At 41.0% G+C, this 18,162-nt stretch overlaps 1 protein-coding gene across 1 annotated transcript in view; it reads left to right on the forward strand.

Moving 5' to 3' along the window:
• Window positions 1–2,569: 2,569 nt before the first annotated feature.
• LOC147446721 (putative LRR receptor-like serine/threonine-protein kinase At1g05700) overlaps window positions 2,570–18,162 on the forward strand; it is a 33,875-nt gene continuing 18,282 nt past the window's right edge. Inside the window, exons 1-2 of the mRNA XM_086526291.1 lie at window positions 2,570–2,934; window positions 3,065–3,653. Coding sequence (XP_086382417.1) covers window positions 2,835–2,934; window positions 3,065–3,653 — 689 coding nt within the window. The 5' untranslated portion in view covers window positions 2,570–2,834. The remainder of the gene's footprint in view (window positions 2,935–3,064; window positions 3,654–18,162) is intronic.

Here is an 18,162-nt window from a genome sequence, read left to right on the forward strand (position 1 = left end):
GAGAAAATCGCGAGTAGTTCAAAATCGGCTATGACATTAATTAGTCTTGCTAATTCAATACCTCCAAGTTATAGACAATCATTGATGTCCTGTGGCAATATTTGTAAATCACCATCCAATTGTGAGTTTTTCCAATATTTAAAAGCCCGTGAGAAAAGGTTGTGGCTAATCTAACTTCTAAGAATTATTAGGTTGAAGATTGCAAAAAGGGTTTTGCGAGATGTTACCACCTTTTTGTGACTGAACCCATGGTTGATATTGATTTGCCAGTCAAAGTCTTCACCAATAAAGAAGGTCAAAACTATGCTTACGTGTATGATGTTTAGAACGTCTTTTCGTAAGTTGCTGGAATTGCGAGAATGCTCTGAACTTTTTTTGAATTTATAGCAAGTAGGGGGTACCTGTTGGGATTAAATTAAAAGAAGTAAAATCAACTAATATTTAGAGAGAAAGTACGTGAAGCCTACAAAGCAGAGGGAAAGACGAGCGTCAGTGCCAAGTGAGGAATACGCCAACGCCATTGCCAAGTGGGGGGGAATACCAGATGGGATCGCGCTAGAGCAGGAGGTGGAGCCTTTTTTATATATTTGTGGATGGTTGCTCCGTTTGCAGGTCAGCGTGTGAGCGCATTTGGTCAGGAGGGTGAGATGTTGATTGTTGCTCTAGGGGTCACCATCGTCACCTCTTTTACTTGGTAAGAAAAATGATAAGGGATCCTTAGAAGGAAGGCATGAGATTCAAAGGAATCTCTTGTATAAATGAGTATAATATAGAAGGAGCTTGTAGATATTTGCAGCAATTAGAGAGCTGCCCTTTTTCTTTGTGCCTCGACTACCTTCATCCGGAGGCTAGTTGAGTTTGTAGTTCAAGAGAGCAAGTGGGGGATCGGGGGGGGGGATGCTGGTTGTGGGCACCCTCCCATACTATTCTTTTTATAAAAAAAAACTTCGCTCTAAAGTCTAACCTTTGGGTGCCCCAAGTGGGAAAATGTCAAGCTCGACAAAGCAATGGCGAAGGCGAGCTATGCAAGAGAAACAAAGTCAAGGGCAGTGTGTTGTACGATGGCTGAGAGAGGCCATGCAATTAGAGACAAAAATTACTCCCCACCCCAACACGAGCCCACCGAGCTCATTTTCTTGTGATATGACGCTTGCCCTGTTGTCACTACCCGCCTGCTTAAAGTGATGTTGCATACGGTCTTCTTCTCGTCAAGAGCCCAACTTAGAAATCCTTCATGCACGCTTCTTTTCTAAATTTGGCTCCTCGACAAAGTTTAGTTGTGATACAGCTTTAGACCAAAGGGAGCCTGAACCCCTACTCTCCACCCATCCACTCCTTTTATATAGGCACCCTCGAGCCGTTTAGATTGGCCCCTAGCCTCTTGCCCTTGGCTTGACATAGATTGCTTGAGTGAATGCTATAGTCTACATGATGCTGAGGCAATAGAGGGACGACTAAACCAGGTTGCATGGATAATAGATGGAAGATAAGGTATGCAGAGTAAGGTAATAGCAGCTATCGAATGCTAATAGAGACGTACAAAGGTAGAACAAAACAATGAGTGGATTTGTAATGGAAACCATTGACAAAGGAAAGCAAATACATGAGGTCTCTACTAGTAGCTATCTTATGCTAGTAGAGATGTACAAAGGTACAACAAAATAAGGAGTGGATCTGCAATGGAAACCATTGATGAAGGAAAGCAAATCCATGATGAGATTCTGGCTTAGAGGTCGTTTGAGCCCTTCAACACTAGAGGAGAAGCATGTCCCAACTCTCCAACACTGGAGGAGATAACAAGCTCATGGGGGAAGGACACGTTCCCTACGGTTTATAACACTAGGGTGAGGATGGTGCTATCTTTCCACCAATATAGAGACGTATTGTTTTTTAATATTTTAATGGACACAACATGTGCACGCTTAATGCATTACTCCATCAATCACATGATATTTGCAACACCATACTATTCACATCTACTAACTCTCATCTTTCTCTAATCTTGCGAGGGTTGGACATTGACTGAATTGTAACGAAACACTTACAATACACCTGCATTGTAAATTTCAAGTACTATTACTTTCCATTAGAGCATACCATATCTAATGATAGTTTACATTGTGGAACTTTATGGTCATGGGAAATACTTTAAAGGGCGAGGTCACATGGCTCTGTATTGTTTTTTTTTTATAACAAATGTTATATGAGGGCATTTTTACATGTAGTGCAATGAGTGCCAAAGGCTAAGTAAATCGACCGTAAGTCTTTTTTGAAACTGGACTTTTTCAGCTGTGTGTAACTAAGGGTTTTAAAGACTTTCAAATGTAATAACGCTAATATCCTTAGAGGAAGGGCCCGAAAGGATATTATTTTTCGAAAAGTCAATGACAAAAATTATAAGAGGAGACAATTCAACATGAAGCCATGCCACTGCCATGATGCCAGTATGATAAGACAATTCAACATGAAGCCATACAACTGCCATGATGCCAGTATGATAAGCCATTCTCTCCCGAGAATCCTCTCCTTTCTTCTTCTTCGTCTCTTCTCTTCTTCTTTCTGGTAACACCATAAATTCCAGCTCCTGCTAACCTTGCTAGCATGAATTACATCGAGGGCACCTCAGCTGGTCGTTCTCCGCCTTCTCCGCTGCTACTCTAATTATGATTATAATCTCAAAGTACTTTGATGTGTTAATTATCTGCGTTCTCATCTCCAATTAATGTCCCCTATTATCCTAATCTACCAAATCCCTAATCAAGTCTGTCTATATTGAATGTCGTTCAACCTGATCTGCCCGCAGCACCATTACTATTTTTAACCTCTTCATAATTATGACAATTCTCAGCCTGCTGACCTCAATCACGCTGTCTATCATCGTTTTTCAGGCCATATTGCTACTTTGGCCGGGCTGTTCTGTCAGAGCCCAAGATGGTAATTACCTTATAATTATTAGTGGATTAATGTAGAATGCCACGAATTGTTATTCCATCTGTCTGATTCTAATTGTGCGATTGTTATGTGTAAGACTTATATTAAGACCGTGCCATGATGTACTTGGCAGGCTTCATCAGCTTAGATTGCGGCGCAGAGCCTTCATCTCCTACATACACTGACAACAATGGGATCGATTGGGTGCCAGACGCAAGCATTATGCAGGAAGGAGAACCTGTGGAGGTAGGCACGCATTCTGACAAACTGCTAAGTAGAATGCGATTGTTTGCCGGGAATGCAAGCAAGTACTGTTATAGCTTGTCAAACAGCATGGTTAAGAGCAAGGCGTTTTTTCTGGTACGAGCCTCATTCTGGGCCGGAGCTTCCCCGCTCTACAAGCCGCAGAGTGTGGATGGCAGCTACCGCTTCCAGCTGCTCATCGATGCTGATAAGTGGACCGACGTGAAACTGCCTTTCTTTGGCAACACGACGTGGTGGTCTCATGAGATGTACGTGCGCGCCCAACACGACAGCATCGACGTGTGCCTTGCGCGTAGTAGCCCTGACGGAGATGCGCCCTTCATCTCCACCTTGGAGCTTCGGCCTCTTCCCTCCACTCTGACGCCCACCAGCTACATGAACTCCACTGGAAGAGACGCTCTCTACCTTGGCAACCGCGACGACTACACAACTGCGGTGGCAGAGTATTCATTCACAAGGTATGTATCCATAAGAGTGAGATTTTTTTGTTTGATCGGCCCCAATTCATTTTAAATCAAAAAATAGGCTCATTCCTGTTACTATAATGAGAAGGAAGGAAAAGGAAAGGGTTGAAAGTGACGAGGGAAAGTAAAGGGCTATTATTTTTCTTCAAACTAGCTTTATTTTTCTTCAAACTTCTCAATTTCAAGAGGTATCTTGCTAGATTTTGGTCAAAGAGAAATGTGTGCCAACCTACTAAGGAAGGAGGCAGCAAAGGCGACAACCCTTTCTTTTTAAATTGCCATGAAAGGATTTGTTTTATTATTATGAAAGGAGGTCTTGAACACAAGTGGCGAGTGGTTAGGATGGCTAAGCTTACCCTTCCTACATCACTAGTGGAGAGTGAAAGGGTTGAGACTTTAGAGTTACAATTTTGATTAGCAATAACAACACCTCTCATGAGATGAGGTGGGTGGAGACTATGAAGATTTTGACAAATTCAAAGATTTTTCTTAATAAAATAAGAACAAGCGAGCAGGAGAGTGCGAGCCACTTTATTTCTTGTAAAACCAACACAAGAAAATCTCACCAATTTGCGACCTTTTTATTGTTGGTGGTCAGTTTGTCCAAATGGCTTCAAATACAGACATGTGTTCGGAGGATACACTATCATATCAGTGCCACATCTACAACATGCAGATAGAGAAAACTCCATTGATTTATGGAGAGTTAGTAGTATAAAAGTCATTTGATATACATGGCAAAAACTTGTGTATAATCATGGAGAGAAGTACCATCCGATTAACAAGGGAGCCTAGTGCAAATTGGGCTCCAAAATGTGCTCAAAAGACACGATTTTTTTTTTTACTTTTTTTACACAAGAAAATGTAATAAGTTTAAATTAATTTACCTGGTTGTCAGATCTAGTAGGCTTCTTTGCAAGCCCTTTTGACAATTTCTATCCACTTCGAGAGCTTTTCAATATCATCAGCATTAGCGGTATACAAATTGTACAATGATCTCAGACCCAATTTTGAAATTCCAAATTTCACTATACAATCCAATAAGAGAACTAACTTGCACATCAGTTTCGATGTTCACATTATCATTCCAAAAGAACTTGGAAGTAGTAGCTTGCGTTCTAATGATTACCTAGGACCAATGTCATTGATGCATTGACTTGGGAGGCCAGCTGCAAAGGCCTTGGTGGGAGAAATTTTCAATTTGTAGTTCGAAGAAATCAAGTCGGCGGGAGTGAAAGGGTTTGTGGTTATGCAATGGTCAAATAAATTTGATAGTATGTGGCCTTGAGTTTTAATCTAAAACAAAGGCTTCACTAAGCAGCGAGACCCGACGGCCAAAGTATTGTAAGCGGGTTCTCGAATTGGGTGGCCAAAAGTTGTTGATGATAGGGGATTTCTTGAGTCCAGTGACCAATCAAAGAATTTAAAGCAGTAAGGGATTCTGGGACGATGGGGTATTTGGTTTCTGGTGAAGCATGGCCGCTAGATTTAATTTTGGGCTTGCAATGGGTGACGTACAATGATTTACTAAGATCTTTTTTAATTTAACTTAAGTTGAATATGATCGAATGCATGTAAAAAAATAATTGGCAATGAGCTGTAGTGGCCGAAAGCGACGAGCAAGGAAGAGAAACGTTGAGGGTGACTTGCAAAAGTAATTCTGGCGTGCATGCACGACCAAGAAGTTGACCAGCGGTCCAAGGCAACCTTGTTCGCAAATGAGTCTGAGCTTTTTGGTGCAGGTCGACGGCTTGGCTTGGGGGTGTGTAAACTCGGCTTCACACGACAGGTGTGAGCCAATTTGGTTGGATTTTGATAAGTTTGCTTTCCATGGGAAGTTTATGCAGAGAATAATTCTTGATTCATTTCTCCAAGGGCTCCTTCTTGACTTCCATCTCTCTCTAATTTCTCCTTTGTGGCGATTTTGAATCCAAGGATCGCCCTCAAAATTACGATCACAGCTTAAGTTACCTCGACGAGCCTGAGTTGGCTTTTGAATGAATCCTCAAAGATATGTTAGATTTCCCCCTTGCTCTCTGTCAGTTCTGTGATGCCCTTTTAGAGCCTTCATGTTGCTTTACCAACACAATTAAATACTTTTCTCTATTTCGAGCGTCTTCAAGATCCGATTATTTTCTTCCCTTGTCTATATTATTTACACATACTCAAAATTAGTTGTCTTAAATTAATTGAGGCACATGCTAGTTTTGACCATAGACAAGCAAAAATTTCTAATTAATTTCAATTAACTCAATTAATCTTCTCAAATTCGATGCCCAATCCAAAATATCTTGCTTCTTCAACTCTCGCTCTTTTGCATTCACAATCCACAAGATTTAGTTGTCAAATTGATATACCAACTGGTAACCCCTATTGGCTCATTCCCCATTCTATTAGTACGGAATCTCAACAGATCCCATTGTGTGCTGCTAGGTCCAGAGGACAAAAGCAACAACTCGAACAAGTTTCGAACGTGTGACGTTTTAAATAGTAAGGGGCGCTGACCTAACCATTCCGCCAACGCTATGTCGCTGAAAGCTTCAACGCCCTTTACTGATTACCCCTCTTTGCAACTGCGTTTTTTTCCGCTTATAAGTCTCAGCTGCATTTTTGCTTTGCTATCCTTGCGCCTCTAGTCCCCGCTAGTTTCTCCTCATCCCTCACCCCGCATGGAGGCGACGTGCTCTCATCTCACCCGACTCTACCTTCGACCTGCATACTCACTTGGAAATCGAGGGAGAGCATTTTCAAAGATTCTGGAGATTTTCCCATTTTTCTCTAGTTGGATACCCCCTATTTGATTGTGAATAAGAAAAATTAATTTGTCGGTTTTTCGATTAGTCGTTGTCGATTAGCCTTGATTCTCAAATTGCTCTTAAAAATTTAAATGAATTGCCAATTTCCATCCAACCAGAATCTCTAATACCATTGTTGGGAGCAAGGGTGGGCTTCCACCTTTGGCCATGAAATTCAACCATTGACTTTGCCTTGATGGAGAAGGGAAAAGAGAGAGATAGTAGGGGAAGATGTTGATAGAGAAAGAAAGAGACTGAGATGTCGACATATCTACACATAGTAGTACACAAAGAGAAGAAGGAAATGACAAACTCTTACACACTTTTACACAAGAAGGTGACATAGAGAAACTCCATAGCCCAAGACATAGGTTAATAGAAGGGATAGGGAAATTTTGAGCATCTACACAAGAAAGGCCTAAAGGTTGCCCCAAACTCCACACACCTCCTCTGGAGTTTGGTATTTAATATTTTATATTACTTGTTGGAGCCAAAAATTGGAGGCCCCTGTTTTACACTTAGTTCCACTTTAGTTATGAGTGGAGCATATCACTTATTGCATGACCCTTTTAGGGTGAATTCTCACTATCTTATTTACAAAACAGTCACAGTGGCTTATTGAAAGAACACTATGCAAATATAAAATGGCCAATGAATTTATTTATTTCCGATACCTTCTTATCAACTCCCCGAACTCTAATCTACAAGTCATTAACTCACCGTTCGTAACAAATAGAAACACAACACAGTAATTACCCATTACGCTCCAGTTATCCCAATTGTAGCTAACCACATATAATACAAGGGTGCCCAATCTCATAACAGATGTCTCTTTTTGTGTCTTTGTATATAATCCCTCTAGTATAATTGGAGATTATTTATCGCTTAGTGCCTATGTGACACCTCGTCAATTGAAGATATCCATGTGTAGCTCCATGTGGCTTCTCAAGCTGTACTAGTCAAGAGTACCACTTCTTTTGTGGGTCAACCAATACAAATGGGAGCTCTTGTGTCATGTATTATGGTAACAAAGGGATGCCCAATAGTAAATTGTTTGAGCCATTGGCTTCAAGCACTAAAACATTGTGCAAAGAGCTACAATGTAATGAAGAATGCAACCCATGCAACCACTCGTGTTAGAGCCACATCCCTGCCCTATCCATGTTCATGACTTGGAAATTTAATGTCATATTGTGCCCTTGAAATTCAAGGGGAATATCTTAGAATTGATTTTGATGCTTAAGAGATACCCTTGGGGGGTCCACTATTTGGTACTCCATATATAATGTGTATTTGTGGGGGAATTTAAAAAACCCTTTTTTGACATGTTTGAATCATTAAAATGCCCCCTTGTTGTATGAATTCTTTTCCAAAATGGAATATAAAACCTCTTATTTTAAGGCATCTCTGTTAAATTGCTCAAAAGTTTTGCGTTTGAAAATCCCTCTCGCTAAAGTCACGTGGTATATTAACATGATTATATAGTGCATCCCTTGCGGAGATACCTCTCCCCAAGAGTCCATGCAAGAGTTATGCAATTTACACTTTTATACAATTCATTATACATTAGTGGGGAAGTAATAACATACCGGGAGGAGTTCTCAGCACCCGATCTAGCCTTTAGTTTAATCCATGAGTATCTAGCAACTAGTTCTACCCTTGAAGGTGTATAAATAATTTAGTGTACCTAAGAAAATGACAAAGTGGAGGGTATGAATATGAGTGACGCTGCATTATGGGAACACACACACACACACAGAGAAGTTGAGGGTGAAATTGAATGCACAGATGACATAAGAGAATGAAAAAAACAAAATCTTTAAACATCTCATCCAAATGAAATGGGAAAACAGTGAGTTAATGAATATTAACTTCAAAACCAAAAATGACGAAGTAGAAGCACCACATCATGTGTGGATCGACCAGCCCGCCCATCCACATTCGCTCCTAGTATGAACATACAAAATTTCATTTTAACTAGAGCGAGTCAGAACACCTCCAACTTACATAAGCCAGACATAAGCCAAGGTCGCTTTGCCTCCCTTTGTGAATCCAAGATCTAAAAATATTCTAAATACCAACAAATGGTAGGAAATCAATGCCAACTATACTAGTTTAGGTGCCACACCGCGTGTTTAGACCAAGCCAAGGCAAGATCCCTGATGCATTAACCGTGTAGCTCATTCAACCCTGATGCACTAACTGTGTAGATGAACCTAACAAAAACAGAGGAAGATCTAGGTAACACCGCCAATCCAACAAAGCACCAGGTCATCAAACCTTTCATTTAAATCTAAGTGATGTAGGTGATTCTAATCTTGTATCAATGCTGCCATGAGAAACATAACACATGAGTTCAACCAAAATAGCATCTTGCATATGCACAAACACTCCTTTCAAAGAAGGCAATTAGCTTGTACGGTGTCTCTACCATTACACGTTTGACATAAACCATACAAACATCTTCATGATCCAATCCAATCATGGAATTAGGTTGTATATGGTCTCTACCCTTAAATTGTGACATAAACCATCAAAGCCACTTCCTAATCCAATCCAAAATCTTAAACTATAATCCAACTCTCATCACATGGGCGAGAACTCCACCCTACTTTGAGTGATGCACACCCATCCCGCCAAACCACCTTAGTACATAACATGGGTACACAAATTTAGCATAACCACAACTATAAATAATAAAAGTCTCCAAAATCCCCACCAACTTCCACAATTGAAATTCACAGCAAAAACCATAAGGGATATCTAGTCCCTGACCACCATTAACCATATTCCTCACTAAAAGCTGAGCCAACAAACGTAGCCCTTAAAGGACAAATTTTTATGCATACAAATAAGTTCAACGAGAGACTAAAAAAAATATCAAAGAATTATTTTTAAAGTTTTTATCCATATGTAAATGGTGTGCCACGACCGCATGTCATCTCCCCCCACCCCCTTTGCACATAGATCTAGTTTGACATAAAATGGGTGAAAAGTCGTACACAAATGCACATGAGACATCCACAACTATCTTTGAGGTTCCATGCATCATAAAAAATAATCCCAGTAACCCAATCATGATGCAAAAAAGCGTGCCCTATCACTTATATCAATAATATGACATAAGGTCCTATATAAGTGCAAAACAACTTTTTCCTATTTCTAGATTCGCACATGACTTACAAAAGGGGATGTTTGATCTCATAGAAATGGATCAAGCTCAGCCCTACAACATTGACTAACAACTTGTCACATCACTTCACACGTATGAGATTTGTGCTAACAACGATGACATGAACAACACCATCCATACATTTTGGTTTGGCTAACCATACATCCACACATAAGTGTATCCAGGATATCAAACACATGAAATCAGCTTAACAAAACAAACCATAAAACATAAATGAGCCTCTTATCAAACCCAAAACTCTATATGGGACTCCTTCTTATTAGCATCCCTACAAGTATAAGTAATCGTGTACAAAGAACGATCAATAACTCACAGTCATAGAGTAATAATGCTGATCTAAATACATTTCTTTGCATGTCTAATCAAGGTATTGATTTTTCGATTTTCCATCCAAGTCTATATAGTGGCTCTCTAGGAAGCCTGGAGTCCAAAATATTGATAGTGCAATGGGAAGCACGTTGTATTTTGATCATAACTCTTCACTCAAGCAGAATTTTCAAATGACACATGAAAATTTAAATTCTCTAAATGATGCAGTTAATTTGTTATTCAAGGGGTTTGAGCTAATTCATAATGGTATATGAGATACAGCCAAAATAGTGTCCCTATCACCTACTTGACATGAAAGCAAAGAGCAATTTCTACCCATACAATGCTAATGGCGCATCTGCTGCATAGAACAATGCGTAGTCAAGAGTCCCTTGCACATACCGAAGTGTGCGTCGTACTCCATCCAAATGTGGCTTCCTCGGAAGCTGCATGAACTGAATCTCCAAGCCTACTGTGTAGCTCAAGTCTGGCCTCGTGATAGTCAAGTAGATTAGACTACCCACAATCTTCCTATACATGTTGACATCCTCAACAACATCACCCTTCTCTGCACTCAGCTTTGCATTCACATCCAAGGGAATAGAAATTGGCTTACAATCAGCCATACCATACTTTGACAACATGTCCAAAGCATATTGTCTCTGTGATAGCCATACACCCTCTGGAGTCCTGATCACCTCAATGCCAAGAAAGTAGCGCAACTCGCCTAAATCTTTCATTTCAAACTCCTGTTTGAGAAGACCCTTCACATGGTCAATCTCCATAGCATTGTCACCAACAATAATGAGGTCATCTACATATATGGTAATGACCACAATCCCCACATCACTCTCACGTACATAGAGTGAATGATCAGCATGAGCTCTGCTAAAACCAATACTGACAAGATACTTGGCAATCCTATCATACCATGCTCTAGAGCCCTGCTTCAAACCATACAAAGCTTTGAGAAGTCTGCATACATAATCTGGGTAACCTGGATCGACATAACCAGGTGGCTGATCCATATACACTTCCTCTTGAAACTCACCATTCAAGAAGGCATTCTTTACATCCATTTGATGCATAATCCATCCTCTAGATGCAGCCACTGCTATGACAGCTCTCACAGTCGTCATCTTTGCCATTGGAGCAAAGGTCTCCTCATAGTCTATGCCATACGTCTGTGCATAACCCTTTGCGACCAGCCTTGCCTTGTGACGCTCAATGTTACCATCAGCCTTATGCTTGGTTTTATACACCCATTTACAGCCAATAGCTTTCTTGCCACTTGGCAATGGCACCAACTCCCATGTGTCGTTTGCTTCCAATGCAGCCATCTCTTCATTCATTGCATCATCCCAATGCACATTTCCAACTGCATCCTCAAAACATGTGGGCTCCACATCCTGTATCACCTTAGCCATGTAGGCTTGGTGATGCGCTAGATACCCATCATAAGTCAATTTCTGAACTGGATTTCTGACTCTATTAGATCTACGCGGTCCTGGGTCACTCTTTTGCCCTCTAGAATCTTCTTGTACTTTCCTTACACGAGGTGTCCTGACAGTCGGAATTCCAAATTCCTCATCAAGACTTTGTTCAGAACCATCTGAATCCATGTCTACATGTGAAAAACCTGATGATGCATCAGCCATAAAGGGAGGTTCATCAACCTTTTCCTTTCCTTTTCGTGATAAATTCCCTGTACCTATTGGTGGAGTAACCTGCGTACGTAGTCTACCATTCCATGGTTTCTCAACAGAGCCACGAGAAGAGGAGTCTTGTGGTCCACTCAAAACCTGTGATTGTGGCCTCACATTTTGTACAACCACATCATCTTTTACATCAGCCCAAATAGTGCCATGTGCATTACTGTACCAGCTGCTCATCTCATCAAAGACTACATCTCTACTCACTCGTAATTCTCGTGTAGTAGGATTGTAACACCTGTACCCCTTTTGTTCAAGGGAATATCCCACAAGAATACATTTCTCTGCTTTAGGATCCAATTTCCTACACAACTCATCTGGTACATGCACGTAAGCTATGCAGCCAAACACTTTCAAGTGTTCCAAATCAGGCTTTGTACCTGTAAACTTTTCCTCAGGTGTTACATCATGCACCGCAGCTGTAGGTGTCCTGTTCATAATGTACACAACTGTATTTACGGCTTCAGCCCAGAAATGATGAGGCATGTTCTTCTCATTCATCAATGCACGTGCAACCTCAGCAATGTGCCCGTTTTTCCTTTCTGCGACCCCATTCTGTTGTGGAGTATATCTGCATGTAAACTGCCTGCGTATACCATGCATTCGCAAAAAATCTAAAAAATCATTGGAGAAGTACTCTCCCCCTCCATCTGACCTCAATGTCTTGATTTGCATATCTGTCTCCTTCTCAATCATGACTTTGAAGTCTTGAAAGTGACCAAACACTTCACTTTTGTTACGCATGAAGTAGACCCATACTTTCCTTGTATGGTCATCAATGAAAGATACATAATACCTGCAACCATGTATACTTGCAGTATCGGTTGGACCCCAAACATCTGTGTGCACCATCTCAAGTGGCTTTTTACATACATTGCGCTCATGTGGAAATGAGCCCTTTGACTGTTTTCCGAAGTGGCATGCTGCACACATTTTATGCATACCATCCACCTTGAATTTGGGCAAACCTTTTACAATCTGTTTTGATTGCATGCTGCGCAATCTCTGCTCATTGACATGGCCAATGCGTTTGTGCCAAATGTCAACATCAGCCACAACACCTGTGCCCTATGCAAATAATGCAGCTTTTACCTCAGGCATGTCTACATTCAGTGTAAACATTCTGCCCACACATTTGCCCTCTGTGATCAGCTTACAGCCATTGTAGAAATCTTCTACATAACAGCCATTTGGATTGAAGCGAACCTGCAAACCCTGCTCAACCATTTGTCCAACAGAAACAAGATTCTTTGTAATGTTTGGGACATGAAGTACATCTGCTAAGTACTTTGATTTCCCACTCTTCGTATTTAGAGGTATGTCCCCTACATGAGCAATGGGGTGAGCTGTGTCATCTCCTGTTTGCACATAGCCTAACACATCTGGTTTGCGCATATCTCTAAACCACTCTCCACGAGACGTCATGTGATTAGAGGCACCTGAATCCACATACCAAACATCATCTTGGGTGGAATTCTTTGCAATCATTGTATTCATTACATGCTGCATAACAAACATGCGCTCGTTTTTGCTGTCATCTGCATCTCTGCTAGTAGATGCATAGTTGCCCTGTTCTCTCTTTCCACTTGCTTTTCCCTTTGGACAGTCACGTGACATGTGACCTCTTTCACCACAAGTCCAACATTCTTTGCTATCTGGAGTATGTTGCTGCCTGCTTGATCCTGCACCACGACCTCTTTGACTCCCCCTGCCTTGAGACTGGTTTCCCCTGCCACCTGTATTGTTTTGATTTGATTGAACTTCCAGAAATTGGCCCCTGCAACCCCTTGGGCCTCGACCACGACCTCTACCTCTACCTCTGTTGGAGTTAGAATAGAAGGCCTGTTCAGAATTATTTCTGCCATGAGAAGAAGATGTGTCAAGGTTCTTCTCCTCAAGAATAAGCATAGAAATCAAATCTTGGAACACGCGGATGTCGTCTCTTGTATTCATGGAAGACCTAAAATGTACATACTCATCTCCTAGACCATCCAAGCATGCACGGACAATGTCATCGTCTTCCACTGAGACTTTAATAGATCCAAGAGCCTCAATGATACTCTTGATCTTCAAGGCATAATCATTGATTGAGAGGTTGTTCCTCTTAACCTGATTTAGCTCCGACTTTAGTTGAAGCTTCCTGGCCTTGGTGTTCACCTCGAACACTCTGCCTAAGTTTCTCGATGCAATGGCGGGGGTTTTAGCATCCTGTAGATAGCCCATCATGCCATCTGTGATGCTCATAGAAAGCCAATACATCACTTTTCTTTGGCCTTGTTGCCAGTCCCTCAAAGCTTTCCTTTGTTCTGCTGTAGCATTTGCCTCGGGAATCTCTGGTTCCTTTTCATTGTCTCCTTCTACATAGTCCCAATAACCTTTTCCTTTTAGGAAATTTGTTATTCTGAACTTCCATGCAGGGTAGTTATTTTTCTCAAGCTTCTCAGTAACAATCTGATTGAAACCCTCAGACATCTTGAAGCACTAAGACAAAATAGCTGCAATCTGCAAAAACCTGCAAATCTGCTGAACCTGCTATCGTGGTACCTGTAACGCTTTCTACACTCAACGAGTGTCCACAATCAAGCGTACATACAACCACTGTACTTGTACAGTAAATCTCTGTATACTGCACTTTGGAGACCTGTTCAGAAACTTGTGCGAAAAACCCGGTCGTGGATTGCGAACGAAGGGATTGTGATGCTCTTGCTCTCTTAGCCTCTCTTGCCTGCACCAGGCTCTGATACCATGTAAAGAATGAGGATGCAAGAGAGCTACATAAGACAAGCACAAATCACACAGAGATGGAAAGCTTCTTCTTCTTCTTCACAGAAAAGAGAGTACAAAATGACTAAGTGCTAAAGCTGAAAAGTAGCACATATGTACATGCGATCACTAAGTGTGAACTCGCTAGAAGCGTACTAGGCTGGCACTATAAGTGTATTCCAGCTGTAGAATCACTGGCAGAGATCCTCCGTGTCGGTCACCTAACGCGCCAGTGAGTAAATGCCGTAGGCGGCCAAGACCCGTAGTGGATGCCAGCTCAAGGTGTAGAGCTCGACATCTCAACATTTGGTGCTACGGAAAAAGTCTTGGCCTTTATCCAACAATTTGATGCGGCGTTTGGAGATGAGGGCTTCACGGAGTCCTCTAAGCTACACCATGTAGCTATGCACTTTCAAAATTCCTCCAGGCAATGGTGGTCTAGCCTACGAGCCAACGGTGAATCTCCATGAACATGGAAAGTTTTAAGAGCTTCCATTATGAAGCAATTTTTGTCCATCGATGCCAAAGATAAAGTAGTCATTGAATGGTGAAACTTGAAGCTCTCTCCCTACGAATCCATTCACAAATATGTAGACAAGTTTTGGGACGTACAACTCAAAGCCACTGTCTTCAAAAAGTTGGAGTTTGGAGAGAAAAAGCAACAATTTTGTGTGGGCTTAACTGAAGAAATGGCGCAGTATGTCAACTCCCAAAGGCCACGCACCATATCGGCGGTTATACACCATACAATGGTGTCTTCCGCATCAATTTCCAAACAAGGGCTAAAAGAAATTCTAAGCCCGCGGAAAACAAGGGTTCCAATGAGCCTAAGGGGAAGGACAATGTCCAAAAGTCTCCTAAGGGAAATTTCAACAAAGCTAAGAAGAAGTGAGTTTACAAAGGCAAAAATAAACTCTCTCCTGAAGAGCTTGAATTTTATTGCAAGGATAACCGTTGTTTCAAGTGCGGCGAGCAAGGGCATGTGTACAACGCTTGTCCCCAAAAGAACACCCGCCATGAGTCTCCTAGAGCTACCTTGGTTGAAATCCAAGAGGATAAAACTCACCACAAAGGATCTCCTCTATGCAATGCTTGGGGAAAGGTAAGAGAACATGATGCTTTTATTCTCTTTGACCCTGGTTCTACTCAAAATTTCATATCCATAGAGTTGGCCACCAAGCTAGGCATACAAGCCTACTAGATGGGAGATGTCCTACTCGCAAACGGTGCTTTCAAGGGGCAAGAAGATTCAGTCACTCCCTTAATCGGGAAATTGAGGCTCCATGTCCAAAGCTACGTGGACAAAGAGGACTTCTTTATCTCTCCTCTCAAGCAGGAGGATGTAATCCTAGGGGCACCATGGTTTGATCGCATGGCTGCCAATGTTAAATTCCTTGAAAGAAGAATCTACTTTAGGTTCAGGGAGAAGGATATGTACATATGCAAGCTTTTAACAAGTCAATAAAGAGATTTATTTCCGTGTACATGATTTTTGTTAAAGATTCTCAAAATAAAACTAATGCTTTAACAAAAGAAAATATAAACAATCACAAAGAATTAGAGTTAAGCAATTTTCTCAAGGGGTTTCAAGATGTCTTAATTGACGACATCCCTTGTGAGCTACCTCCTAAATGAGGCAAGGATGACCATGCAATTGAAATTCTTCCAGGAAATTCACTGCCTAATAAACCTCCTTATAGAGTTTCTCAAGCTCAGCAAGAGAAGATTATGAAGCAAGTGCATGAGTTAGTTGAGAAGGGCATGGTTAGGCCTAGTTCATCTCCATTTTATTCTCCTATGCTATTAGTGCAAAAGAAAGACGGCACATATTGTATGTGTGTCAAGTATAGAGCACTAAATAGGATCACTATCAAGAATAGGTTTCCGTTCCAGAGGTAGACGACCTATTTGATAAGCTACAAGGATCCACCTACTTCAATAGGATTGACCTAGAATCAAATAAGGATAGTTGATCAAGACATTGTAAAGATCACATTTTGCACTACGTTTGGTCTTTACAAATACATTGTCATGCCTTTTGGCTTGACCAATGCACCAACCACATTCAACCGCTTGATGGAGAAGCTATTCAGGCCTCATCGAACCTTTATTGCAGTGTTCTTTGATGATATCATCATCTACTCTAATTCATTAGACGAACACAAGGAACACCTCTAGGTAATATTTCAAGTTCTAAGAGAGAATAAACTTTATGTTAATCGAAAGAAAAGTGAATTTTTCTTGCAAGAGATTCAGTATTTAGGTCACATTATTTAGGACCTCAAGATGGCATCCAAATGGATCCATTAAAGTTAGAGGTAATAAAAGGATGGCCTAAACCAATGAATCTTCATGAACTAAGAAGCTTTATAGGTATGTGTGCATTCTATAGATGCTTCATAGAAAAGTTCTCACAAATTGTAGGACCATTACATGACCTAACAAAGAAAAATGTTAGGTATACATGGTCTGCCAAAGAGAACAATGCTTTCAAAAGTCTTAAAGAAAATCTTATCTCTCAACCTATGCTTACATTTCTGGATCTCTCAAAGCCATTGGAGGTTCAATGTGACGCTTGTGGTGATTGCCTTAGAGTTGTTTTGCTCCAAGAAGGGTACACCATACCCTATGAAAGTCCAAGGCTCAACCCTATTGAGCAAGCTCTAGGCATATATGAAAAGGAACTTCTCGTAGTTCTATATGCCTTAGACTTATTGAAGCACTATTTATTGGGGACTCCTTTCATTCTGCAAACGGATCACCAAAGTCTTTAAGTACTTCATGACGCAGACCAAGCTCTCTGACAAACAAATGAGGTGGGCAAATTTCCTTTCGCAATTTGATTTTCATATTGCTCAAATTGTTGGCAAGCATAATCAAGTAGCCGATGCACTCTCAAGACGGCCGAGAGTGAATGCGGTTTCTATAGCAACTCACAATTATTTATCTTCTATGATAGCTGAGTATGCTATTGATCTCGATTTTAGAGATGTGATTTGAGCCCTTGCATTAGTGAAGAAAGAAGAACCATTTACTTTACAAGATGGTCATCTTCTCTATGGAAATAGACTATGTATTACTAACTCACTACGTGAGAAAGTAATGTATGAATCTCATGCGTCTCCTTATGCAGGGCATAGAGGGATTCAGTCTACTCTAAAGGGGATTGAAACATCTTTCTATTGGCCTACCATGAAATCAAACATAAAGAGTATGTTTCTAAATGTGTGGTATGCCAAAAGAGGAAGTTTGACAGAGGGAAGCAACCTGGATTGCTTCAAACTTTGCCAATCCCTAATTCACCATGGGAGAGCACATCCATGGATTTTATCTTTGGATTGCCAAAGTTTACCCATGGGAATACGGGAATATGGACAATAGTAGACAGGTTCAATAAACAAGCTCATTTTATACCTGTCAAAAAGACTATCAAAGCCCATCAAATGGCAACCCACATCATTTCACAAATCTTCAAGTACCATGGCTTGCCAATGTCCATAGTGTCCGATAGACATCCTAGAATGACCAGTAATTTTTGGAAGGGTCTCTTTGAGAATTTAGGGACAAGGCTAAATTTCTCTTCGGCCTATCACCCACAAAAGGATGGCCAAATTGAAATAGCTAACCTAACAATTCTTGATCTACTAAAGGCCTATGTAATGGAAGTAGATCAAAGGTCCCAATGGGATAAGTAATTACCCTTAGTGGAGTATGCCTACAATAACACTGTA

This window comes from Adiantum capillus-veneris, chromosome 12, assembly GCF_014529385.1.
Source record: "Adiantum capillus-veneris isolate H3 chromosome 12, ASM1452938v2, whole genome shotgun sequence".
Classification (NCBI taxonomy): domain Eukaryota; kingdom Viridiplantae; phylum Streptophyta; class Polypodiopsida; order Polypodiales; family Pteridaceae; genus Adiantum; species Adiantum capillus-veneris.